General features: G+C 52.5%; 1 protein-coding gene across 1 annotated transcript in view; it reads left to right on the top strand.

Moving 5' to 3' along the window:
- Window positions 1-27,805, top strand: part of LOC148525138 (integrin alpha-X-like) — a 435,626-nt gene that overhangs the window by 224,990 nt on the left and 182,831 nt on the right. Inside the window, exon 11 of the mRNA XM_088471180.1 lies at window positions 2,108-2,344. Coding sequence (XP_088327306.1) covers window positions 2,108-2,344 — 237 coding nt within the window. The remainder of the gene's footprint in view (window positions 1-2,107; window positions 2,345-27,805) is intronic.

Raw genomic sequence — 27,805 nt, 5'->3', positions numbered from 1 at the left:
CAAAACCCCATCACCCATCTACTGTCCCTCTGAGAGATTCACAAACACAGCACCCCATCACCCATCTACTGTCCCTCTGAGAGAGTCACAAACACAACACCCCATCCCCCATCTACTGTCCCTCTGAGAGATTCACAAACACAACACCCCATCACCCATCTACTGTCCCTCTGAGAGATTCACAAACACAACACCCCATCACCCATCTACTGTCCCTCTGAGAGACTCACAAACAACACCCCATCACCCATCTACTGTCCCTCTGAGAGATTCACAAACACAACACCCCATCACCCATCTACTGTCCCTCTCAGAGATTCACAAACACAACACCCCATCACCCATCTACTGTCCCTCTGAGAGATTCACAAACACAACACCCAATCACCCATCTACTGTCCCTCTGAGAGATTCACAAACACAACACCCCATCACCCATCTACTGTCCCTCTGAGAGATTCACAAACACAGCACCCCATCACCCATCTACTGTCCCTCTGAGAGATTCACAAACACAGCACCCCATCACCCATCCACTGTCCCTCTGAGAGATTCACAAACACAACACCCCATCACCCATCTACTGTCCCTCTGAGAGATTCACAAACACAACACCCCATCACCCATCTACTGTCCCTCTGAGAGAGTCACAAACACAACACCCCATCACCCATCTACTGTCCCTCTCAGAGATTCACAAACACAACACCCCATCACCCATCTACTGTCCCTCTGAGAGATTCACAAACACAACACCCCATCACCCATCTACTGTCCTCTAAGAGATTCACAAACACAGCACCCCATCACCCATCTACTGTCCTCTAAGAGATTCACAAACACAACACCCCATCACCCATCTACTGTCCCTCTGAGAGATTCACAAACACAACACCCCATCCCCCATCTACTGTCCCTCTGAGAGATTCACAAACACAACACCCCATCACCCATCTACTGTCCCTCTGAGAGATTCACAAACACAACACCCCATCACCCATCTACTGTACCTCTGAGAGATTCACAAACACAACACCCCATCACCCATCTACTGTCCCTCTGAGAGATTCACAAACACAACACCCCATCACCCATCTACTGTCCCTCTGAGAGATTCACAAACACAACACCCCATCACCCATCTACTGTCCCTCTGAGAGATTCACAAACACAAAACCCCATCACCCATCTACTGTCCCTCTGAGAGATTCACAAACACAACACCCCATCACCCATCTACTGTCCCTCTGAGAGATTCACAAACACAACACCCCATCACCCATCTACTGTCCCTCTGAGAGATTCACAAACACAGCACCCCATCACCCATCTACTGTCCCTCTGAGAGATTCACAAACACAACACCCCATCACCCATCAACTGTACCTCTGAGAGATTCACAAACACAACACCCCATCACCCATCTACTGTCCCTCTGAGAGATTCACAAACAACACCCCATCACCCATCTACTGTCCCTCTGAGAGATTCACAAACACAACACCACATCCCCCATCTACTGTCCCTCTGAGAGATTCACAAACACAACACCCCATCACCCATCTACTGTCCCTCTGAGAGATTCACAAACTCAACACCCCACCACAACATGGGAAGTTCACACAGATAGGGCCTTGGGTTACACAATTCCATTTCCCCATCCCTCCTTATATAATGCTCTCCTGAGAGGTTACCAAACTCGACACCCTTTCCTCATCTACTGTGTCCCCCATGAGAACCTGGGACAGAATACTGTATTTTCTTTTGACATCTGCTCAGTTTCGTTGTTTTTTTTCTTCTTTGCAACCGTAGTTGTAAACTTGTTACCATTTGTTCTGCAAATCTCCCTTCAACCTACAGGTATGCGTTTACCATAAAGTCCTAGTGAGGGGCAGTTTAGTTAAATGACCCCATCACTTATAGAAGACACTTAAGCATTTTCTGTGTGTTATCTGCAGGCTGTGTATAGTACTTCTATTATCTTGGATATTTACACTTTTCCTATAGTCTTCATGCATCTGATTTGCCACATGATATGTCATCTCTAATCGTCTGTGCCCTTTGTCAGCTGTCTAAAGTTTTATCTATTGAGTATGTTTGGTTCCAGGCAACAAGTCCTCATGTCTCCAATGAGGTCTTCATCACCATCTCATGTCCCCAGACCCTGCAGGGGGACAGCAGTCAGTCTGAGGGTCATTTTGGTTCTGCCATCTCTGTTCTACCAGACCTGACTGGAGATGATCTTCCTGACCTGGCCATCGGGGCCCCATGTGAGGACCACAACCGGGGGGCTCTATATATCTTTGTAGGTGAGCCCGGGGGCTTTCACACCTCGTATATTCAGGTGAGTGGTCAGTATGTGTTATACATTAACCACCACAAATTATACACCAGAATAGTTTGTCATTTGTGTTTTCCTGCTAAATATAATCTCATGCCTATCAAAAACCCTGACAACACATCAGTGTAACGGTATGTACTCAGGAAGCCGGCGGTCGAAATGCTGACCGCCCGCATCCCGACTGTGCAATCCCGACAGGGGACTAATGATAGGAGTTGAAATCCCTACGCCTATCATTATCCCTATGCCGGGAGCCTGACGCCTGTCATACTGAACAAAGGTAAGCCGGGCGGTGGGCGAGGACAGCCAAGGGGGGGAGGGTTAGGTTAGTGGCTCCCAGGGGACTTAGGCACCCCCCCCAAGAGAGTTAGGGTTAGGCTAGGGGAAGGGGGGTTAGGGTTAGGCACCCCCGGGTGGGAGGTTAAGGTTAGGCATCGCCCGGGGGGGTTAGGTTTATGCTGCAGAGACGGGGGGTTAGGCTTAGGCACTTACAGGGGTGGTTAGGGTTAGGCACTAGGGGGGGAAGGTTAGGGTTAGGCACTCCTAAGGGAGGGTTAGGGGGGGAGAGGGTCAGGTATAGTACAAATACTTACCCTGTCGGGATCTTCTAGTGCTGATCTTCCGGCGTCGGGATTTGAACTGCCGGCCATAGGTCCGGCAGTCATTCATACCGATCCCATCTCTCCTTGTCAGTGTAACATTGCTCATGGCTGTGTAATACCTGGCTATGGAGCCTGAGCTCTTCAGGTAACCCAGCGTATTAATTCAGTACATGACAAGAGGGAAGATATAACTAAATTTGTATTACTGTATATTTTAAGCCAGCAATTTATCAATGAATGTTTGCGGGATAATCAAATATTAATTATCCCTGGCATTTATGTACGTGGAACTCAGTAGATATCGATCGGTGATACCTGATACGGTTCTCATTTTTGACAGCTAATGCAGCCCCCATATGTTTCTATAGGGACTTGTCAGGAGCCAATTTAAAAAAAAAAATTGACAAAGTTTGGGCTGTGCAGGGTGGGTGTTATTATAACATCATATAATATATAAACTATACAAATACAGAAATATAGGAGAGTAAACCACTGTAAATTAACACACACCCACAGAAAACCAGAATCCATACAAAATATATAGGGAAAGCCATACATAGAAAAGCAAAGCAGGATCCATATTAATATTAAAATAGCCAGATCCACATAAAATACACGGAAAAAGCCAGATCCACATAAAATACACGGAAAAAGCCAGATCCACATAAAATACACGGAAAAGGCCAGATCCACATAAAATACACAGAAAAAGCCAGATCCACAAAAATACACAGAAAAGGCCACATCCACATAAAATACACAGAAATGCCAGATCCACATAAAATACACAGAAAAAGCCAGATCCACATAAAATCCACGGAAAAGGCCAGATCCACATAAAATACACAGAAAAGGCCAGATCCACATAAAATACACGGAAAAGGCCAGATCCACATAAAATACACGGAAAAGGCAAGACACACAACAAGATGATACAGGAAAAACTCTAGGCCCTGGGGTACAGTTACGGTTAGAGTTAGGCACTAGGAGGGACACTAAGGGTTAGGCACTAGGAGGGACAGATAGGGTTAGGCACTAAGAGGGATAGTTAGGGTTAGGCACTAGGAGGGACAGTTAGGGTTAGGCACTAGGAGGGACAGTTAGGGTTAGGCACTAGGAGGGACAGTTAGGGTTAGGCACTAGGCGGGACAGTTAGGGTTAGGCACTAGGAGGGACAGATAGGGTTAGGCACTAGGAGGGACAGTTAGGGTTAGGCACTAGGAGGGACAGTTAGGGTTATGCACGAGGAGGGACAGTTAGGGTTAGGCACTAGGAGGGAGGGTTAGGCACTAGGAGGGACAGATAGGGTTAGGCCCTAGGCGGGACAGTTAGGGTAAGGCACTAGGAGGGAGGGTTAGGGTTAGGCACTAGCAGGGACATTAAGGGTTAGGCACTAGGAGGGACAGATAGGGTTAGGCACTAGGAGGGACAGTTAGGGTTAGGCACTAGGAGGGACAGTTAGGGTTAGGCACTAGGAGGGACAGTTAGGGTTAGGCACTAGGCGGGACAGTTAGGGTTAGGCACTAGGAGGGACAGTTAGGGTTAGGCACTAGAAGGGACAGTTAGGGTTAGGCACTAGGAGGGACAGTTAGGGTTAGGCACTAGGAGGGACAGTTAGGGTTAGGCACTAGGAGGGACCGATAGGGTTAGGCACTAGGAGGGACAGATAGGGTTAGGCACTAGGAGGGACAGATAGGGTTAGGCACTAGGAGGGACAGTTAGGGTTAGGCACTAGGAGGGACAGTTAGGGTTAGGCACTAGGAGGGACAGTTAGGGTTAGGCACTAGGAGGGACAGTTAGGGTTAGGCACTAGGAGGGACAGTTAGGAGGGTTGGGCACTAGAAGGGACAGTTAGGGTTAGGCACTAGGAGGGACAGTTAGGGTTAGGCACTAGGAGGGACGGATAGGGTTAGGCACTAGGAGGGAGGGTTAGGGTTAGGCACTAGGAGGGACAGTTAGGGATAGGTACTAGGAGGGACAGTTAGGGTTAGGCACTAGGAGGGACAGTTAGGGTTAGGCACTAGGAGGGACAGTTAGGGTTAGGCACTAGGAGAGACGGATAGGGTTAGGCACTAGGAGGGAGGGTTTGGGTTAGGCACTAGGATGGAGGGTTAGGCACTAGGAGGGATGGTTAGGGTTAGGCACTAGGAGGGACAGTTAGGGTTAGGTACTAGGAGGGACAGTTAGGGTTAGGTACTAGGAGGGACAGTTAGGGTTAGGTACTAGGAGGGACAGTTAGGGTTAGGCACTAGGAGAGACAGTTAGGGTTAGGTACTAGGAGGGACAGTTAGGGTTAGGCAATAGGAGGGAGGGTTAGGCAATAGGAGGGACAGTTAGGGTTAGGCACTAGGAGGGACAGGTAGGGTTAGGCACTAGGAGGGACAGATAGGGTTAGGCACTAGGAGGGACAGTTAGGGTTAGGCACTAGGAGGGACAGTTGGGGTTAGGCACTAGGAGGGACAGTTAGGGTTAGGCACTAGGAGGGACAGTTAGGGTTAGGCAATAGGAGGGACAAATAGGGTTAGACATTAGAACGGATGGTTAGGATTAGGCACTAGGAGGGACAGTAAGGGTTAGGCACTAGGAGGGACAGTAAGGGTTAGGCAATAGGAGGGACAGTTATGGTTAGGCACTAGGAGAAAGGGTTATGCACTAGGAGAGTAAGTTAGGGCTAGGCACTGGGACAGACTGTTAGGGTTAGGTACTAGGAGGAACAGTTAGGGTTAGGCACTAGGAGGGACAGTTAGGGTTAGGCACTAGGAGGGACAGTTAGGGTTAGGCACTAGGAGGGACAGATAGGGTTAGGCACTAGGAGGGATAGATAGGGTTAGGCACTAGGAAGGACAGTTAGGGTTAGGCACTAGGAGGGACAGTTAGGGTTAGGCACTAGGAGGGACAGTTAGGGTTAGGCACTAGGAGGGACAGTAAGGGTTAGGCAGTAGGAGAGACAGTTAGGAGGGTTGGGCACTAGAAGGGACAGTTAGGGTTAGGCACTAGGAGGGACAGTTAGGGTTAGGCACTAGGAGGGACAGTTAGGGTTAGGCACTAGGAGAGATGGATAGGGTTAGGCACTAGGAGGGACAGTTAGGTTTAGGCACTAGGAGGGACAGTTAGGGTTAGGCACTAGGAGGGACAGTTAGGGTAAGGCACTAGGAGGGACAGTTAGGGTTAGGCACTAGGAGGGACAGTTAGGGTTAGGCACTAGGAGAGACGGATAGGGTTAGGCACTAGGAGGGACAGTTAGGGTTAAGCACTAGGAGGGACAGTTAGGGTTAGGTACTAGGAGGGACAGTTAGGGTTAGGCACTAGGAGGGACAGTTAGGGTTAGGCACTAGGAGAGACGGATAGGGTTAGGCACTAGGAGGGAGGGTTAGGGTTAGGCACTAGGATGGAGGGTGAGGGTTAGGCACTAGGATGGAGGGTTAGGGTTAGGCACTAGGAGGGACGGTTAGGGTTAGGCACTAGGCGGGACAGTTAGGGTTAGGCACTAGGCGGGACAATTAGGGTTAGGCACTAGGAGGGACAGTTAGGGTTAGGCTCTAGGCGGGACAGTTACGGTTAGGCATTAGGAGGGAGGGTTAGGGTTAGGCACTAGTAGGGACATTAAGGGTTAGGCACTAGGAGGGACAGATAGAGTTAGGCACTAGGAGGGACAGTTAGGGTTAGGCACCAGGACGGACAGTTAGGGTTAGGCACTAGGCGGGACAGTTAGGGTTAGGCACTAGGAGGGACAGTTAGGGTTAGGCACTAGATGGGACAGTTAGGGTTAGGCACTAGAAGGGACAGTTAGGGTTAGGCACTAGGAGGGACAGTTAGGAGGGTTGGGCACTAGAAGGGACAGTTAGGGTTAGGCACTAGGAGGGACAGTTAGGGTTAGGCACTAGGAGAGACGGATAGGGTTAGGCACTAGGAGGGAGGGTTAAGGTTAGGCACTAGGAGGGACAGTTAGGGTTAGGCACTAGGAGGGACAGTTAGGGTTAGGCACTAGGAGAGAAGGATAGGGTTAGGCACTAGGAGGGAGGGTTAGGGTTAGGCACTAGGAGGGACAGTTAGGGTTAGGTACTAGGAGGGACAGTTAAGGTTAGGCACTAGGAGGGACAGATAGGGTTAGGCACTAGGAGGGAGAGTTAGGGTTAGGCACTAGGAGAGACGGATAGGGTTAGGCACTAGGAGGGAAGGTTAGGGTTAGGCACTAGGATGGAGGGTTAGGGTTAGGCACTAGGAGGGACGGTTAGGGTTAGGCACTAGGAGGGACGGTTAGGGGTAGGCACTAGGAGGGAGGGTTAGAGTTAGGCACTAGGATGGAGGGTTAGGGTTAGGCACTATGATGGAGGGTTAGGGTTTGGCACTAGGAGGGACGGTTAGGGTTAGGCACTAGGAGGGACGGTTAGGGTTAGGCACTAGGAGGGAGGGTTAGGCACTAGGATGGAGGGTTAGGGTTAGGCACTAGGATGGAGGGTTAGGGTTAGGCACTAGGAGGGACAGTTAGGGTTAGGTACTAGGAGGGACAGTTAAGGTTAGGCACTAGGAGGGACAGATAGGGTTAGACACTAGGAGGGAGTGTTAGGGTTAGGCACTAGGAGAGACGGATAGGGTTAGGCACTAGGAGCGAAGGTTAGGGTTAGGCACTAGGATGGAGGGTTAGGGTTAGGCACTAGGAGGGACGGTTAGGGTTAGGCACTAGGAGGGACGGTTAGGGTTAGGTACTAGGAGGGACAGCTAGGGTTAGGTACTAAGAGGGACAGTTAGGGTTAGGCACTAGGAGGGACAGATAGGGTTAGGCACTAGGAGGGACAGTTAGGGTTAGGCACTAGGAGGGACAGTTAGGGTTAGGCACTAGGAGGGACAGTTAGGGTTAGGCACTAGCCGGGACAGTTAGGGTTAGGCACTAGGAGGGACAGTTAGGGTTAGGCACTAGAAGGGACAGTTAGGGTTAGGCACTAGGAGGGACAGTTAGGGTTAGGCACTAGGAGGGACAGTTAGGGTTAGGCACTAGGAGGGACCGATAGGGTTAGGCACTAGGAGGGACAGATAGGGTTAGGCACTAGGAGGGACAGATAGGGTTAGGCACTAGGAGGGACAGTTAGGGTTAGGCACTAGGAGGGACAGTTAGGGTTAGGCACTAGGAGGGACAGTTAGGAGGGTTGGGCACTAGAAGGGACAGTTAGGGTTAGGCACTAGGAGGGACAGTTAGGGTTAGGCACTAGGAGGGACGGATAGGGTAAGGCACTAGGAGGGAGGGTTAGGGTTAGGCACTAGTAGGGACAGTTAGGGATAGGTACTAGGAGGGACAGTTAGGGTTAGACACTAGGAGGGACAGTTAGGGTTAGGCACTAGGAGGGACAGTTAGGGTTAGGCACTAGGAGAGACGGATAGGGTTAGGCACTAGGAGGGAGGGTTTGGGTTAGGCACTAGGATGGAGGGTTAGGCACTAGGAGGGACGGTTAGGGTTAGGCACTAGGAGGGACAGTTAGGGTTAGGTACTAGGAGGGACAGTTAGGGTTAGGTACTAGGAGGGACAGTTAGGGTTAGGTACTAGGAGGGACAGTTAGGGTTAGGCACTAGGAGAGACAGTTAGGGTTAGGTACTAGGAGGGACAGTTAGGGTTAGGTAATAGGAGGGAGGGTTAGGCAATAGGAGGGACAGTTAGGGTTAGGCACTAGGAGGGACAGGTAGGGTTAGGCACTAGGAGGGACAGATAGGGTTAGGCACTAGGAGGGACAGTTAGGGTTAGGCACTAGGAGGGACAGTTGGGGTTAGGCACTAGGAGGGACAGTTAGGGTTAGGCACTAGGAGGGACAGTTAGGGTTAGGCAATAGGAGGGACAAATAGGGTTAGACATTAGAACGGATGGTTAGGATTAGGCACTAGGAGGGACAGTAAGGGTTAGGCACTAGGAGGGACAGTAAGGGTTAGGCAATAGGAGGGACAGTTATGGTTAGGCACTAGGAGAAAGGGTTATGCACTAGGAGAGTAAGTTAGGGCTAGGCACTGGGACAGACTGTTAGGGTTAGGTACTAGGAGGAACAGTTAGGGTTAGGCACTAGGAGGGACAGTTAGGGTTAGGCACTAGGAGGGACAGTTAGGGTTAGGCACTAGAAGGGACAGATAGGGTTAGGCACTAGGAGGGATAGATAGGGTTAGGCACTAGGAAGGACAGTTAGGGTTAGGCACTAGGAGTGACAGTTAGGGTTAGGCACTAGGAGGGACAGTTAGGGTTAGGCACTAGGAGGGACAGTAAGGTTTAGGCAGTAGGAGGGACAGTTAGGGTTAGGCACTAGGAGAGATGGATAGGGTTAGGCACTAGGAGGGACAGTTAGGTTTAGGCACTAGGAGGGACAGTTAGGGTTAGGCACTAGGAGGGACAGTTAGGGTAAGGCACTAGGAGGGACAGTTAGGGTTAGGCACTAGGAGGGACAGTTAGGGTTAGGCACTAGGAGAGACGGATAGGGTTAGGCACTAGGAGGGACAGTTAGGGTTAAGCACTAGGAGGGACAGTTAGGGTTAGGTACTAGGAGGGACAGTTAGGGTTAGGCACTAGGAGGGACAGTTAGGGTTAGGCACTAGGAGGGACAGTTAGGGTTAGGCACTAGGAGAGACGGATAGGGTTAGGCACTAGGAAAGAGGGTTAGGGTTAGGCACTAGGATGGAGGGTGAGGGTTAGGCACTAGGATGGAGGGTTAGGGTTAGGCACTAGGAGGGATGGTTAGGGTTAGGCACTAGGCGGGACAGTTAGGGTTAGGCACTAGGCGGGACAGTTAGGGTTAGGCACTAGGAGGGACATTTAGGGTTAGGCTCTAGGGGGGACAGTTAGGGTTAGGCATTAGGAGGGAGGGTTAGGGTTAGGCACTAGTAGGGACATTAAGGGTTAGGCACTAGGAGGGACAGATAGAGTTAGGCACTAGGAGGGACAGTTAGGGTTAGGCACTAGGAGGGACAGTTAGGGTTAGGCACCAGGACGGACAGTTAGGGTTAGGCACTAGGCGGGACAGTTAGGGTTAGGCACTAGTAGGGACAGTTAGGGTTAGGCACTAGAAGGGACAGTTAGGGTTAGGCACTAGAAGGGACAGTTAGGGTTAGGCACTAGGAGGGACAGTTAGGAGGGTTGGGCACTAGAAGGGACAGTTAGGGTTAGGCACTAGGAGGGACAGTTAGGGTTAGGCACTAGGAGAAACGGATAGGGTTAGGCACTAGGAGGGAGGGTTAAGGTTAGGCACTAGGAGGGACAGTTAGGGTTAGGCACTAGGAGGGACAGTTAGGGTTAGGCACTAGGAGAGAAGGATAGGGTTAGGCACTAGGAGGGAGGGTTAGGGTTAGGCACTAGGAGGTACAGTTAGGGTTAGGTACTAGGAGGGACAGTTAAGGTTAGGCACTAGGAGGGACAGATAGGGTTAGGCACTAGGAGGGAGAGTTAGGGTTAGGCACTAGGAGAGACGGATAGGGTTAGGCTCTAGGAGGGAAGGTTAGGGTTAGGCACTAGGATGGAGGGTTAGGGTTAGGCACTAGGAGGGACGGTTAGGGTTAGGCACTAGGAGGGACGGTTAGGGGTAGGCACTAGGAGGGAGGGTTAGAGTTAGGCACTTGGATGGAGGGTTAGGGTTAGGCACTATGATGGAGGGTTAGGGTTAGGCACTAGGAGGGACGGTTAGGGTTAGGCACTAGGAGGGACGGTTAGGGTTAGGCACTAGGAGGGAGGGTTAGGCACTAGGATGGAGGGTTAGGCACTAGGATGGAGGGTTAGGGTTAGGCACTAGGAGGGACGGTTAGGCACTAGGCGGGACAGTTAGGGTTAGGCACTAGGCGGGACAGTTAGGGTTAGGCACTAGGAGGGACAGTTAGGGTTAGGCACTAGGCGGGACAGTTAGGGTTAGGCATTAGGAGGGAGGGTTAGGGTTAGGCACTAGCAGGGACATTAAGGGTTAGGCACTAGGAGGGACAGATAGAGTTAGGCACTAGGAGGGACAGTTAGGGTTAGGCACTAGGAGGGACAGTTAGGGTTAGGCACCAGGACGGACAGTTAGGGTTAGGCACTAGGCGGGACAGTTAGGGTTAGGCACTAGGAGGGACAGTTAGGGTTAGGCACTAGAAGGGACAGTTAGGGTTAGGCACTAGAAGGGACAGATAGGGTTAGGCACTAGGAGGGACAGTTAGGAGGGTTGGGCACTAGAAGGGACAGTTAGGGTTAGGCACTAGGAGGGACAGTTAGGGTAAGGCACTAGGAGAGACGGATAGGGTTAGGCACTAGGAGGGAGGGTTAAGGTTAGGCACTAGGAGGGACAGTTAGGGTTAGGCACTAGGAGGGACAGTTAGGGTTAGGCACTAGGAGAGAAGGATAGGGCTAGGCACTAGGAGGGAGGGTTAGGGTTAGGCACTAGGAGGGACAGTTAGGGTTAGGTACTAGGAGGGACAGTTAAGGTTAGGCACTATGAGGGACAGATAGGGTTAGACACTAGGAGGGAGTGTTAGGGTTAGGCACTAGGAGAGATGGATAGGGTTAGGCACTAGGAGGGAAGGTTAGGGTTAGGCACTAGGATGGATAGATAGGGTTAGGCACTAGGAAGGACAGTTAGGGTTAGGCACTAGGAGGGACAGTTAGGGTTAGGCACTAGGAGGGACAGTTAGGGTTAGGCAGTAGGAGAGACAGTTAGGAGGGTTGGGCACTAGAAGGGACAGTTAGGGTTAGGCACTAGGAGGGACAGTTAGGGTTAGGCACTAGGAGGGACAGTTAGGGTTAGGCACTAGGAGAGATGGATAGGGTTAGGCACTAGGAGGGACAGTTAGGTTTAGGCACTAGGAGGGACAGTTAGGGTTAGGCACTAGGAGGGACAGTTAGGGTAAGGCACTAGGAGGGACAGTTAGGGTTAGGCACTAGGAGGGACAGTTAGGGTTAGGCACTAGGAGAGACGGATAGGGTTAGGCACTAGGAGGGACAGTTAGGGATAAGCACTAGGAGGGACAGTTAGGGTTAGGTACTAGGAGGGACAGTTAGGGTTAGGCACTAGGAGGGACAGTTAGGGTTAGGCACTAGGAGGGACAGTTAGGCTTAGGCACTAGGAGAGACGGATAGGGTTAGGCACTAGGAGGGAGGGTTAGGGTTAGGCACTAGGATGGAGGGTGAGGGTTAGGCACTAGGAGGGACGGTTAGGGTTAGGCACTAGGAGGGACGGTTAGGGTTAGGCACTAGGCGGGACAGTTAGGGTTAGGCACTAGGCGGGACAGTTAGGGTTAGGCACTAGGAGGGACAGTTAGGGTTAGGCTCTAGGCGGGACAGTTAGGGTTAGGCATTAGGAGGGAGGGTTAGGGTTAGGCACTAGTAGGGACATTAAGGGTTAGGCACTAGGAGGGACAGATAGAGTTAGGCACTAGGATGGACAGTTAGGGTTAGGCACTAGGAGGGACAGTTAGGGTTAGGCACCAGGACGGACAGTTAGGGTTAGGCACTAGGCGGGACAGTTAGGGTTAGGCACTAGGAGGGACAGTTAGGGTTAGGCACTAGAAGGGACAGTTAGGGTTAGGCACTAGAAGGGACAGTTAGGGTTAGGCACTAGGAGGGACAGTTAGGAGGGTTGGGCACTAGAAGGGACAGTTAGGGTTAGGCACTAGGAGGGACAGTTAGGGTTAGGCACTAGGAGAGACGGATAGGGTTAGGCACTAGGAGGGAGGGTTAAGGTTAGGCACTAGGAGGGACAGTTAGGGTTAGGCACTAGGAGGGACAGTTAGGGTTAGGCACTAGGAGAGAAGGATAGGGTTAGGCACTAGGAGGGAGGGTTAGGGTTAGGCACTAGGAGGGACAGTTAGGGTTAGGTACTAGGAGGGACAGTTAAGGTTAGGCACTAGGAGGGACAGATAGGGTTAGGCACTAGGAGGGAGAGTTAGGGTTAGGCACTAGGAGAGACGGATAGGGTTAGGCACTAGGAGGGAAGGTTAGGGTTAGGCACTAGGATGGAGTGTTAGGGTTAGGCACTAGGAGGGACGGTTAGGGTTAGGCACTAGGAGGGACGGTTAGGGGTAGGCACTAGGAGGGAGGGTTAGAGTTAGGCGCTAGGATGGAGGGTTAGGGTTAGGCACTATGATGGAGGGTTAGGGTTAGGCACTAGGAGGGATGGTTAGGGTTAGGCACTAGGAGGGACGGTTAGGGTTAGGCACTAGGAGGGAGGGTTAGGCACTAGGATGGAGGGTTAGGGTTAGGCACTAGGATGGAGGGTTAGGGTTAGGCACTAGGAGGGACGGTTAGGGTTAGGCACTAGGCAGGACAGTTAGGGTTAGGCACTAGGCGGGACAGTTAGGGTTAGGCACTAGGAGGGACAGTTAGGGTTAGGCACTAGGCGGGACAGTTAGGGTTAGGCATTAGGAGGGAGGGTTAGGGTTAGGCACTAGCAGGGACATTAAGGGTTAGGCATTAGGAGGGACAGATAGAGTTAGGCACTAGGAGGGACAGTTAGGGTTAGGCATTAGGAGGGACAGTTAGGGTTAGGCACCAGGACGGACAGTTAGGGTTAGGCACTAGGCGGGACAGTTAGGGTTAGGCACTAGGAGGGACAGTTAGGGTTAGGCACTAGAAGGGACAGTTAGGGTTAGGCACTAGGAGGGACAGTTAGGGTTAGGCACTAGGAGGGACAGTTAGGAGGGTTGGGCACTAGAAGGGACAGTTAGGGTTAGGCACTAGGAGGGACAGTTAGGGTTAGGCACTAGGAGAGACGGATAGGGTTAGGCACTAGGAGGGAGTGTTAAGGTTCGGCACTAGGAGGGACAGTTAGGGTTAGGCACTAGGAGGGACAGTTAGGGTTAGGCACTAGGAGAGAAGGATAGGGTTAGGCACTAGGAGGGAGGGTTAGGGTTAGGCACTAGGAGGGACAGTTAGGGTTAGGTACTAGGAGGGACAGTTAAGGTTAGGCACTAGGAGGGACAGATAGGGTTAGACACTAGGAGGGAGTGTTAGGGTTAGGCACTAGGAGAGACGGATAGGGTTAGGCACTAGGAGGGAAGGTTAGGGTTAGGCACTAGGATGGAGGGTTAGGGTTAGGCACTAGGAGGGACGGTTAGGGTTAGGCACTTTGAGGGACGGTTAGGGTTAGGTACTTGGAGGGACAGCTAGGGTTAGGTACTAAGAGGGACAGTTAGGGTTAGGCACTAGGAGGGACAGATAGGGTTAGGAACTAGGAGGGACAGTTAGGGTTAGGCACTAGGAGGGACAGTTAGGGTTAGGCACTAGGAGGGACAGTTAGGGTTAGGCACTAGGAGGAACAGTTAGGGTTAGGCACTAGGAGGGACAGTTAGGGTTAGGCACTAGGAGGGACAGTTAGGAGGGTTGGGCACTAGAAGGGACAGTTAGGGTTAGGCACTAGGAGGGACAGTTAGGGTTAGGCACTAGGAGAGACGGATAGGGTTAGGCACTAGGAGGGAGGGTTAAGGTTAGGCACTAGGAGGGACAGTTAGGGTTAGGCACTAGGAGGGACAGTTAGGGTTAGGCACTAGGAGAGACGGATAGGGTTAGGCACTAGGAGTGAGGGTTAGGGTTAGGCACTAGGAGGGACGGTTAGGGTTAGGCACTAGGAGGGACAGTTAGGGTTAGGCACTAGGAGGGACAGTTAGGGTTAGGCAATAGGAGGGACAGTTAGGGTTAGGCACTAGGAGAGACGGATAGGGTTAGGCACTAGGAGGGAGGGTTAGGGTTAGGCACTAGGAGGGACAGTTAGGGTTAGGCACAAGGAGGGACAGTTAGAGTTAGGCACTAGGAGGGACAGTTAGGGTTAGGCACTAGGAGGGACAGTTAGGGTTAGGCACTAGGAGAGACGGATAGGGTTAGGCACTAGGAGGGAGGGTTTGGGTTAGGCACTAGGATGGAGGGTTAGGGTTAGGCACTAGGGTGGAGGGTTAGGGTTAGGCACTAGGAGGGACGGTTATGGTTAGGCACAAGGCGGGACGGTTAGGGTTAGGCACTAGGAGGGACGGTTAGGGTTAGGCACTAGGAGGGACGGTTAGGGTTAGGCACTAGGAGGGACAGTTAGGGTTAGGCACTAGGAGGGACAGTTAGGGTTAGGCACTAGGAGAGACGGATAGGGTTAGGCACTAGGAGGGAGGGTTAGGGTTAGGCACTAGGATGGAGGGTGAGGGTTAGGCACTAAGATGGAGGGTTAGGGTTAGGCACTAGGAGGGACGGTTAGGGTTAGGCACTAGGCGGGACGGTTAGGGTTAGGCACTAGGCGGGACAGTTAGGGTTAGGCACTAGGAGGGACAGTTAGGGTTAGGCTCTAGGCGGGACAGTTACGGTTAGGCATTAGGAGGGAGGGTTAGGGTTAGGCACTAGGCGGGACAGTTAGGGTTAGGCACTAGGAGGGACAGTTAGGGTTAGGCACTTGATGGGACAGTTAGGGTTAGGCACTAGAAGGGACAGTTAGGGTTAGGCACTAGGAGGGACAGATAGGAGGGTTGGGCACTAGAAGGGACAGTTAGGGTAAGGCACTAGGAGGGACAGTTACGGTTAGGCACTAGTAGAGACGGATAGGGTTAGGCACTAGGAGGGAGGGTTAAGGTTAGGCACTAGGAGGGACAGTTAGGGTTAGGCACTAGGAGGGACAGTTAGGGTTAGGCACTAGGAGAGAAGGATAGGGTTAGGCACTAGGAGGGAGGGTTAGGGTTAGGCACTAGGAGGGACAGTTAGGGTTAGGTACTAGGAGGGACAGTTAAGGTTAGGCACTAGGAGGGACAGATAGGGTTAGGCACTAGGAGGGAGAGTTAGGGTTAGGCACTAGGAGAGACGGATAGGGTTAGGCACTAGGAGGGAAGGTTAGGGTTAGGCACTAGGATGGAGGGTTAGGGTTAGGCACTAGGAGGGACGGTTAGGTTTAGGCACTAGGAGGGACGGTTAGGGTTAGGCACTAGGAGGGACGGTTAGGGTTAGGCACTAGGAGGGACGGTTAGGGTTAGGCACTAGGCGGGACTGTTAGGGTTAGGCACTAGGAGGGAGGGTTAGGGTTAGGCACTAGCAGGGACATTAAGGGTTAGGCACTAGGAGGGACAGTTAGGGTTAGGCACTAGAACGGACAGTTAGGGGTAGGCATTAGGAGGGAGGGTTAGGGTTAGGCACTAACAGGGACATTAAGGGTTAGGCACTAGGAGGGACAGATAGAGTTAGGCACTAGGAGGGACAGTTAGGGTTAGGCACTAGGAGGGACAGTTAGGGTTAGGCACTAGGACGGACAGTTAGGGTTAGGCACTAGGCGGGACAGTTAGGGTTAGGCACTAGGAGGGACAGTTAGGGTTAGGCACTAGGAGGGACAGTTAGGGTTAGGCTCTAGGAGGGACAGTTAGGATTTGGCACTAGGCGGGACAGTTAGGGTTAGGCACTAGGAGGGACAGTTAGGGTTAGGCACTAGAAGGGACAGTTAGGGTTAGGCACTATGAGGGACAGTTAGGGTTAGGCACTAGGAGGGACAGTTAGGGTTAGGCACTAGGAGGGACAGTTCGGGTTAGGCACTAGGAGGGACAGTTAGGGTTAGGCATTAGGAGGGAGGGTTAGGGTTAGGCACTAGCAGGGACATTAAGGGTTAGGCACTAGGAGGGACAGATAGAGTTAGCCACTAGGAGGGACAGTTAGGGTTAGGCACTAGGAGGGACAGTTAGGGTTAGGCACTAGGACGGACAGTTAGGGTTAGGCACTAGGCGGGACAGTTAGGGTTAGGCACTATGAGGGACAGTTTGGGTGAGGCACTAGGAGGGACAGTTAGGGTTAGGCACTAGGAAGGACAGTTAGGGTTAGGCACTAGGCGGGACAGTTAGGGTTAGGCACTAGGAGGGACAGTTAGGGTTAGGCACTAGAAGAGACAGTTAGGGTTAGGCACTATGAGGGACAGTTAGGGTTAGGCACTAGTAGGAACAGTTAGGGTTATTCACTAGGACGGACAGTTAGGGTTAGGCACTAAGCGGGACAGTTAGGGTTAGGCACTAGGAGGGACAGTTAGAATTAGGCACTAGAAGGGACAGTTAGGGTTAGGCACTAGGAGGGACAGTTAGGGTTAGGCACTAGGAGGGACAGTTAGGGTTAGGCACTAGGAGGGACAGTTAGGGTTAGGCACTAGGAGGGACAGTTAGGGTTAGGCACTAGGAGGGACAGATAGGGTTAGGCACTAGGAGGGACAGTTAGGGTTAGGCACTAGGAGAGAAGGATAGGATTAGGCACTAGGAGGGAGGGTTAGGGTTAGGCACTAGGAGGGACAGTTAGGATTAGGTACTAGGAGGGACAGTTAAGGTTAGGCACTAGGAGGGACAGATTGGGTTATGCACTAGGAGGGAGTGTTAGGGTTAGGCACTAGGAGAGACGGATAGGGTTAGGCACTAGGAGGGAAGGTTAGGGTTAGGCACTAGGATGGAAGGTTAGGGTTAGGCACTAGGAGGGACGGTTAGGGTTAGGCACTAGGAGGACGGTTAGGGTTGGGTACTAGGAGGGACAGCTAGGGTTAGGTACTAAGAGGGACAGTTAGGGTTAGGCACTAGGAGGGACAGATAGGGTTAGGAACTAGGAGGGACAGTTAGGGTTAGGCACTAGGAGGGACAGTTAGGGTTAGGAACTAGGAGGGACAGTTAGGGTTAGGCACTAGGAGTGACAGTTAGGGTTAGGCACTAGGAGGGACAGTTAGGGTTAGGCACTAGGAGGGACAGTTAGGAGGGCTGGGCACTAGAAGGGACAGTTAGGGTTAGGCACTAGGACGGACAGTTAGGGTTAGGCACTAGGAGAGACGGATAGGGTTAGGCACTAGGAGGGAGGGTTAAGGTTAGGCACTAGGAGGGACAGTTAGGGTTAGGCACTAGGAGAGATGGATAGGGTTAGGCACTAGGAGGGAGGGTTAGGGTAAAGCACAAGGAGGGACGGTTAGGGTTAGGCTTTAGGAGGGACAGTTAGGGTTAGGCACTAGGAGGGACAGTTAGGGTTAGGCACTAGGAGGGACAGTTAGGGTTAGGCACTAGGAGAGACGGATAGGGTTAGGCACTAGGAGGGAGGGTTAGGGTTAGGCACTAGGAGGGATGGTTAGGGTTAGGCACTAGGAGGGACAGTTAGAGTTAGGCACTTGGAGGGACAGTTAGGGTTAGGCACTAGGAGGGACAGTTAGCATTAGGCACTAGGAGAGACGGATAGGGTTAGGCACTAGGAGGGAGGGTTTGGGTTAGGCACTAGGATGGAGGGTTAGGGTTAGGCACTAGGATGGAGGGTTAGGGTTAGGCACTAGGAGGGACGGTTAGGGTTAGGCACTAGGCGGGACGGTTAGGGTTAGGCACTAGGAGGGACGGTTAGGGTTAAGGACTAGGAGGGACAGTTAGGGTTAGGCACTAGGCGGGACAGTTAGGGTTAGGCACTAGGAGGGAGGGTTAGGGTTAGGCACTAGCAGGGACAATAAGGGTTAGGCACTAGGAAGGACAGTTAGGGTTAGGCACTAGGAGGGACAGTTAGGGTTAGGCACTAGGAGGGAGGGTTAGGGTTAGGCACTAGCAGGGACATTATGGGTTAGGCACTAGGAGGGACAGATAGAGTTAGGCACTAGGAGGGACAGTTAGGGTTAGGCACTTGGCGGGACAGTTAGGGTTAGGCACTAGGAGGGCCAGTTAGGGTTAGGCACTAGGCGGGACAGTTAGGGTTAGGCATTAGGAGGGACAGTTAGGGTTAGGCACTAGAAGGGACAGTTAGGGTTAGGCACTATGAGGGACAGTTAGGGTTAGGCACTAGGAGGGACAGTTAGGGTTAGGCACTAGGAGGGACAGTTAGGGTTAGGCACTTGGCGGGACAGTTAGGGTTAGGCACTAGGAGGGCCAGTTAGGGTTAGGCACTAGGCGGGACAGTTAGGGTTAGGCACTAGGAGGGACAGTTAGGGTTAGGCACTAGAAGGGACAGTTAGGGTTAGGCACTATGAGGGACAGTTAGGGTTAGGCACTAGGAGGGACAGTTAGGGTTAGGCACTAGGAGGGACAGTTAGGGTTAGGCACTAGGAGGGACAGTTAGGGTTAGGCATTAGGAGGGAGGGTTAGGGTTAGGCATTAGCAGGGACATTAAGGGTTAGGCACTAGTAGGGACAGATAGAGTTAGCCACTAGGAGTGACAGTTAGGGTTAGGCACTAAAAGAGGGACAGTTAGGGTTAGGTACTAGGACGGACAGTTAGGGTTAGGCACTAGGCGGGACAGTTAGGGTTAGGCACTAGGAGGGACAGTTAGGGTTAGGCACTAGGAGGGACAGTTAGGGTTAGGCACTAGGAGGGACAGTTAGGGTTAGGCACTAGGAGGGACAGTTAGGGTTTGGCACTAGGCGGGACAGTTAGGGTTAGGCACTAGGAGGGACAGTTAGGGTTAGGCACTAGAATGGACAGTTAGGGTTAGGCACTAGGAGGGACAGTTAGGGTTAGGCACTAGGATGGACAGTTAGGGTTAGGCACTAGGCGGGACAGTTAGGGTTAGGTACTAGGAGGGACAGTTAGGGTTAGGCACTAGAAGGGACAGTTAGGGTTAGGCACTAGGAGGGACAGTTAGGGTTAGGCACTAGGATGGACAGTTAGGGTTAGGCACTAGGAGGGACAGTTAGGGTTAGGCACTAGGAGGGACAGTTAGGGTTAGGCACTAGGAGGGACAGTTAGGGTTAGGCACTAGGAGGGACAGATAGGGTTAGGCACTATGAGGGACAGATAGGGTTAGGCACTAGGAGGGACAGTTGGGTTAGGCACTAGGAGGGACAGTTAGGGTTAGGCACTAGGAGGGACAGTTAGGAGGGTTGGGCACTAGAAGGGACAGTTAGGGTTAGGCACTAGGAGGGACAGTTAGGGTTAGGCACTAGGAGAGACGGATAGGGTTAGGCACTAGGAGGGAGGGATAAGGTTAGGCACTAGTAGGGACAGTTAGGGTTAGGCACTAGGAGGGACAGTTAGGGTTAGGCACTAGGAGAGACGGATAGGGTTAGGCACTAGGATGGACAGTTAGGGTTAGGCACTAGGCGGGACAGTTAGGGTTAGGTACTAGGAGGGACAGTTAGGGTTAGGCACTAGAAGGGACAGTTAGGGTTAGGCACTAGGAGGGACAGTTAGGGTTAGGCACTAGGATGGACAGTTAGGGTTAGGCACTAGGAGGGACAGTTAGGGTTAGGCACTAGGAGGGACAGTTAGGGTTAGGCACTAGGAGGGACAGTTAGGGTTAGGCACTAGGAGGGACAGATAGGGTTAGGCACTATGAGGGACAGATAGGGTTAGGCACTAGGAGGGACAGTTGGGTTAGGCACTAGGAGGGACAGTTAGGGTTAGGCACTAGGAGGGACAGTTAGGAGGGTTGGGCACTAGAAGGGACAGTTAGGGTTAGGCACTAGGAGGGACAGTTAGGGTTAGGCACTAGGAGAGACAGATAGGGTTAGGCACTAGGAGGGAGGGATAAGGTTAGGCACTAGTAGGGACAGTTAGGGTTAGGCACTAGGAGGGACAGTTAGGGTTAGGCACTAGGAGAGAAGGATAGGGTTAGGCACTAGGAGGGAGGGTTAGGGTTAGGCACTAGGAGGGACAGTTAGGGTTAGGTACTAGGAGGGACAGTTAGGGTTAGGTACGAGGAGGGACAGTTAGGGTTAGGCACTAGGAGGGACAGTTAGGGTTAGGCACTAGGAGGGACAGTTAGGAGGGTTGGGCACTAGAAGGGACAGTAAGGGTTAGGCACTAGGAGGGACAGTTAGGGTTAGGCACTAGGAGAGACGGATAGGGTTAGGCACTAGGAGGGAGGGTTAAGGTTAGGCACTAGGAGGGACAGTTAGGGTTAGGCACTAGGAGGGACAGTTAGGGTTAGGCACTAGGAGAGACGGATAGGGTTAGGCACTAGGAGGGAGGGTTAGGGTTAGGCACTAGGAGGGACGGTTAGGGTTAGGCACTAGGAGGGACAGTTAGGGTTAGGCACTAGAAGGGACAGTTAGGGTTAGGCACTATGAGGGACAGTTAGGGTTAGGCACTAGGCGGGACAGTTAGGGTTAGGTACTAGGAGGGACAGTTAGGGTTAGGCACTAGAAGGGACAGTTAGGGTTAGGCACTAGGAGGGACAGTTAGGGTTAGGCACTAGGATGGACAGTTAGGGTTAGGCACTAGGAGGGACAGTTAGGGTTAGGCACTAGGAGGGACAGTTAGGGTTAGGCACTAGGAGGGACAGTTAGGAGGGTTGGGCACTAGAAGGGACAGTAAGGGTTAGGCACTAGGAGGGACAGTTAGGGTTAGGCACTAGGAGAGACGGATAGGGTTAGGCATTAGGAGAGACGGATAGGGTTAGGCACTAGGAGGGAGGGTTAAGGTTAGGCACTAGGAGGGACAGTTAGGGTTAGGCACTAGGAGGGACAGTTAGGGTTAGGCACTAGGAGAGACGGATAGGGTTAGGCACTAGGAGGGAGGGTTAGGGTTAGGCACTAGGAGGGACGGTTAGGGTTAGGCACTAGGAGGGACAGTTAGGGTTAGGCACTAGAAGGGACAGTTAGGGTTAGGCACTATGAGGGACAATTAGGGTTAGGCACTAGAAGGGACAGTTAGGGTTAGGCACTATGAGTGACAGTTAGGGTTAGGCACTAGGAGGGACAGTTAGGGTTAGGCACTAGGAAGGACAGTTAGGGTTAGGCACTAGGAGGGACAGATAGGGTTAGGCACTAGGAGGGACAGATAGGGTTAGGCACTAGGAGGGACAGTTAGGGTTAGGCACTAGGAGGGACAGTTAGGAGGGTTGGGCACAAGAAGGGACAGTTAGGGTTAGGCACTAGGAGGGACAGATAGGGTTAGGCACTAGGAGGGACAGATAGGGTTAGGCACTAGGAGGGACAGATAGGGTTAGGCACTAGGAGGGACAGTTAGGGTTAGCAACTAGGATGGACAGTTAGGGTTAGGCACTAGGAGGGACAGTTAGGAGGGTTGGGCACTAGAAGGGACAGTTAGGGTTAGGGACTAGGAGGGACAGTTATGGTTAGGCACTAGGAGGGACAGTTAGGGTTAGGCACTAGGAGGGAGAGTTAGGGTTAGGCACTAGGAGAGACGGATAGGGTTAGGCACTAGGTTAGGCACTAGGGTTAGGCACTAGGAGGGACAGTTAGGGTTCGGCACTAGGAGGGAGAGTTAGGTTTAGGCACTATGAGAGACGGATAGGGTTAGGCACTAGGAGGGAAGGTTAGGCACTAGCATGGAGGGTTAGGGTTAGGCACTAGGAGGGACGGTTAGGGTTAGGCACTAGGAGGGACGGTTAGGGTTACGTACTAGGAGGGACAGTTCGGGTTAGGCACTAGGAGGGACAGATAGGGTTAGGCACTAGGAGGGACAGTTAGGGTTAGGCACTAGGAGGGACAGTTTGGGTTAGGCACTAGGAGGGACAGTTAGGGTAAGGCACTAGGAGGGACAGTTAGGGTTAGGCACTAGGAGGGACAGTTAGGAGGGTTGGGCACTAGAAGGGACAGTTAGGGTTAGGCACTAGGAGGGACAGTTAGGGTTAGGCACTAGGAGAGACGGATAGGGTTAGGCACTAGGAGGGAGGGTTAAGGTTAGGCACTAGGAGGGACAGTTAGGCACTAGGATGGACAGTTAGGGTTAGGCACTAGGAGAGATGGATAGGGTTAGGCACTAGGAGGGAGGGTTAGGGTTAGGCACTAGGAAGGACGGTTAGGGATAGGCACTAGGAGGGACAGTTAGGGTTAGGCACTAGGAGGGACAGTTAGGGTTAGGCACTAGGAGAGACGGATAGGGTTAGGCACTAGGAGGGAGGGTTAGGGTTAGGCACTAGGAGGGACGGTTAGGGTTAGGTACTAGGAGGAACGGTTAGAGTTAGGCACTAGGAGGGACAGTTAGGGTTAGGCACTAGGAGGGACAGTTAGGGTTAGGCACTAGGAGAGACGGATAGGGTTAGGCACTAGGAAGGAGGGTTTGGGTTAGGCACTAGGATGGAGGGTTAGGGTTAGGCACTAGGATGGAGGGTTAGGGTTAGGCACTAGGAGGGACGTTTAGGGTTAGGCACTAGGCGGGACAGTTAGGGTTAGGCACTAGGAAGGACAGTTAGGGTTAGGCACTAGGAGGGACAGTTAGGGTTAGGCACTAGGCGGGACAGTTAGGGTTAGACACTAGGAGGGAGGGTTAGGGTTAGGCACTTGCAGGGACATTACGGGTTAGGCACTAGGAGTGACAGATAGAGTTAGGCACTAGGAGGGACAGTTAGGGTTAGGCACTAGGAGGGACAGTTAGGGTTAGGCACTAGGCGGGACAGTTAGGGTTAGGCACTAGGAGGGACAGTTAGGGTTAGGCACTAGGAGGGACAGTTAGGGTTAGGCACTAGGAGGGACAGTTAGGGTTAGGCACTAGGAGGGAAAGATAGGGTTAGGCACTAGGAGGGACAGATAGGATTAGGCACTAGGAGGGACAGTTAGGGTTAGGCACTAGGAGGGACAGTTAGGGTTAGGCACTAGGAGGGACAGTTAGGAGGGATGGGCACTAGAAGGGACAGTTAGGGTTAGGCACTAGGAGGGACAGTTAGGGTTAGGCTCTAGGAGAGACGGATAGGGTTAGGCACTAGGAGGGAGGGTTAAGGTTAGGCACTAGGAGGGACAGTTAGGGTTAGGCACTAGGAGGGACAGTTAGGGTTAGGCACTAGGAGAGAAGGATAGGGTTACGCACTAGGAGGGAGGGTTAGGGTTAGGCACTAGGAGGGACAGTTAGGGTTAGGTACTAGGAGGGACAGTTAGGGTTAGGTACTAGGAGGGACAGTTAGGGTTAGGCACTAGGAGGGACAGTTAGGGTTAGGCACTAGGAGGGACAGTTAGGAGGGTTGGGCACTAGAAGGGACAGTTAGGGTTAGGCACTAGAAGGGACAGTTAGGGTTAGGCACTTAGAGGGACAGTTAGGGTTAGGCACTAGGAGGGACAGTTAGGGTTAGGCACTAGGAAGGACAGTTAGGGTTAGGCACTAGGAGGGACAGATAGGGTTAGGCACTAGGAGGGACAGATAGGGTTAGGCACTAGGAGGGACAGTTAGGGTTAGGCACTAGGAGGGACAGTTAGGAGGGTTGGGCACAAGAAGGGACAGTTAGGGTTAGGCACTAGGAGGGACAGACAGGGTTAGGCACTAGGAGGGACAGATAGGGTTAGGCACTAGGAGGGACAGTTAGGGTTAGGCACTAGGAGGGACAGTTAGGGTTAGGCACTAGGAGGGACAGTTAGGGTTAGGCACTAGGAGGGACAGATAGGAGGGTTGGGCACTAGGAGGGACAGTTATGGTTAGGCACTAGGAGGGACAGTTAGGGTTAGGCACTAGGAGAGACGGATAGGGTTAGGCACTAGGAGGGAGGGTTAAGGTTAGGCACTAGGAGGGACTGTTAGGGTTAGGCACTAGGAGGGACAGTAAGGGTTAGGCACTAGGAGAGACGGATAGGGTTAGGCACTAGGAGGGAGGGTTAGGGTTAGGCACTAGGAAGGACGGTTAGGGTTAGGCACTAGGAGGGACAGTTAGGGTTAGGCACTAGGCGGGACAGTTAGGGTTAGGCACTAGGAGGGAGGGTTAGGGTTAGGCACTAGCAGGGACATTAAGGGTTAGGCACTAGGAGGGACAGATAGAGTTAGGCACTAGGAGGGACAGTTAGGGTTAGGCACTAGGAGGGACAGTTAGGGTTAGGCACTAGGAGGGACAGTTAGGGTTAGGCACTATGAGGGACAGTTAGGGTTAGGCACTAGGAGGGACAGTTAGGGTTAGGCACTAGGAGGGACAGTTAGGGTTAGGCACTAGGAGGGACAGTTAGGGTTAGGCACTAGGAGGGACGGTTAGGGTTAGGCATTAGGAGGGAGGGTTAGGATTAGGCACTAGGAGGGACAGTTAGGGTTAGGCACTAGGAGGGACAGTTAGGGTTAGACACTAGGAGGGACAGTTAGGGTTAGGCACTAGGAGGGACAGTTAGGGTTAGGCAGTAGGAGGGACAGATAGGGTTAGGCACTAGGAGGGACAGATAGGGTTAGGCACTAGGAGGGAGGGTTAAGGTTAGGCACTAGGAGGGACAGTTAGGGTTAGGCACTAGGAGGGACAGTTAGGGTTAGGTACTAGGAGGGACAGTTAGGGTTAGGCACTAGGAGGGACAGTTAGGGTTAGGCACTAGGAGGGACAGTTAGGGTTAGGCACTAGGAGGGACAGTTAGGAGGGTTGGGCACTAGAAGGGACAGTTAGGGTTTGGCACTAGGAGAGACGGATAGGGTTAGGCACTAGGAGGGAGGGTTAAGGTTAGGCTCTAGGAGGGACAGTTAGGGTTAGGCACTAGGAGGGACAGTTAGGGTTAGGCACTAGGAGAGACGGATAGGGTTAGGCACTAGGAGGGAGGGTTAGGGTTAGGCACTAGGAGGGACAGTTAGGGTTAGGCACTAGAAGGGACAGTTAGGGTTAGGCACTATGAGGGACAGTTAGGGTTAGGCACTAGACGGGACAGTTAGGGTTAGGCACTATGAGTGACAGTTAGGGTTAGGCACTAGGAGGGACAGTTAGGGTTAGGCACTAGGAAGGACAGTTAGGGTTAGGCACTAGGAGGGACAGATAGGGTTAGGCACTAGGAGGGACAGATAGGGTTAGGCACTAGGAGGGACAGTTAGGGTTAGGCACTAGGAGGGACAGTTAGGAGGGTTGGGCACAAGAAGGGACAGTTAGGGTTAGGCACTAGGAGGGACAGATAGGGTTAGGCACTAGGAGGGACAGATAGGGTTAGGCACTAGGAGGGACAGTTAGGGTTAGGCACTAGGATGGACAGTTAGGGTTAGGCACTAGAAGGGACAGTTAGGGTTAGGCACTAGGAGGGACAGTTAGGAGGGTTGGGCACTAGAAGGGACAGTTAGGGTTAGGCACTAGGAGGGACAGTTAGGGTAAGGCACTAGGAGAGACGGATAGGGTTAGGCACTAGGAGGGAGGGTTAAGGTTAGGCACTAGGAGGGACAGTTAGGGTTAGGCACTAGGAGGGACAGTTAGGGTTAGGCACTAGGAGAGAAGGATAGGGCTAGGCACTAGGAGGGAGGGTTAGGGTTAGGCACTAGGAGGGACAGTTAGGGTTAGGTACTAGGAGGGACAGTTAAGGTTAGGCACTAGGAGGGACAGATAGGGTTAGACACTAGGAGGGAGTGTTAGGGTTAGGCACTAGGAGAGATGGATAGGGTTAGGCACTAGGAGGGAAGGTTAGGGTTAGGCACTAGGATGGATAGATAGGGTTAGGCACTAGGAAGGACAGTTAGGGTTAGGCACTAGGAGGGACAGTTAGGGTTAGGCACTAGGAGGGACAGTTAGGGTTAGGCAGTAGGAGAGACAGTTAGGAGGGTTGGGCACTAGAAGGGACAGTTAGGGTTAGGCACTAGGAGGGACAGTTAGGGTTAGGCACTAGGAGGGACAGTTAGGGTTAGGCACTAGGAGAGATGGATAGGGTTAGGCACTAGGAGGGACAGTTAGGTTTAGGCACTAGGAGGGACAGTTAGGGTTAGGCACTAGGAGGGACAGTTAGGGTAAGGCACTAGGAGGGACAGTTAGGGTTAGGCACTAGGAGGGACAGTTAGGGTTAGGCACTAGGAGAGACGGATAGGGTTAGGCACTAGGAGGGACAGTTAGGGATAAGCACTAGGAGGGACAGTTAGGGTTAGGTACTAGGAGGGACAGTTAGGGTTAGGCACTAGGAGGGACAGTTAGGGTTAGGCACTAGGAGGGACAGTTAGGATTAGGCACTAGGAGAGACGGATAGGGTTAGGCACTAGGAGGGAGGGTTAGGGTTAGGCACTAGGATGGAGGGTGAGGGTTAGGCACTAGGAGGGACGGTTAGGGTTAGGCACTAGGAGGGACGGTTAGGGTTAGGCACTAGGCGGGACAGTTAGGGTTAGGCACTAGGCGGGACAGTTAGGGTTAGGCACTAGGAGGGACAGTTAGGGTTAGGCTCTAGGCGGGACAGTTAGGGTTAGGCATTAGGAGGGAGGGTTAGGGTTAGGCACTAGTAGGGACATTAAGGGTTAGGCACTAGGAGGGACAGATAGAGTTAGGCACTAGGATGGACAGTTAGGGTTAGGCACTAGGAGGGACAGTTAGGGTTAGGCACCAGGACGGACAGTTAGGGTTAGGCACTAGGCGGGACAGTTAGGGTTAGGCAACTAGGAGGGACAGTTAGGGTTAGGCACTAGAAGGGACAGTTAGGGTTAGGCACTAGAAGGGACAGTTAGGGTTAGGCACTAGGAGGGACAGTTAGGAGGGTTGGGCACTAGAAGGGACAGTTAGGGTTAGGCACTAGGAGGGACAGTTAGGGTTAGGCACTAGGAGAGACGGATAGGGTTAGGCACTAGGAGGGAGGGTTAAGGTTAGGCACTAGGAGGGACAGTTAGGGTTAGGCACTAGGAGGGACAGTTAGGGTTAGGCACTAGGAGAGAAGGATAGGGTTAGGCACTAGGAGGGAGGGTTAGGGTTAGGCACTAGGAGGGACAGTTAGGGTTAGGTACTAGGAGGGACAGTTAAGGTTAGGCACTAGGAGGGACAGATAGGGTTAGGCACTAGGAGGGAGAGTTAGGGTTAGGCACTAGGAGAGACGGATAGGGTTAGGCACTAGGAGGGAAGGTTAGGGTTAGGCACTAGGATGGAGTGTTAGGGTTAGGCACTAGGAGGGACGGTTAGGGTTAGGCACTAGGAGGGACGGTTAGGGGTAGGCACTAGGAGGGAGGGTTAGAGTTAGGCACTAGGATGGAGGGTTAGGGTTAGGCACTATGATGGAGGGTTAGGGTTAGGCACTAGGAGGGACGGTTAGGGTTAGGCACTAGGAGGGACGGTTAGGGTTAGGCACTAGGAGGGAGGGTTAGGCACTAGGATGGAGGGTTAGGGTTAGGCACTAGGATGGAGGGTTAGG

The sequence above is a fragment of the Taudactylus pleione genome, unplaced genomic scaffold (genome assembly GCF_031769625.1).
Source record: "Taudactylus pleione unplaced genomic scaffold, aTauple2 ptg000112l, whole genome shotgun sequence".
Classification (NCBI taxonomy): domain Eukaryota; kingdom Metazoa; phylum Chordata; class Amphibia; order Anura; family Myobatrachidae; genus Taudactylus; species Taudactylus pleione.
The sequence above is the reverse complement of the archived record's forward strand: the minus strand, read 5'-3'. Positions and strand labels throughout refer to the sequence as shown.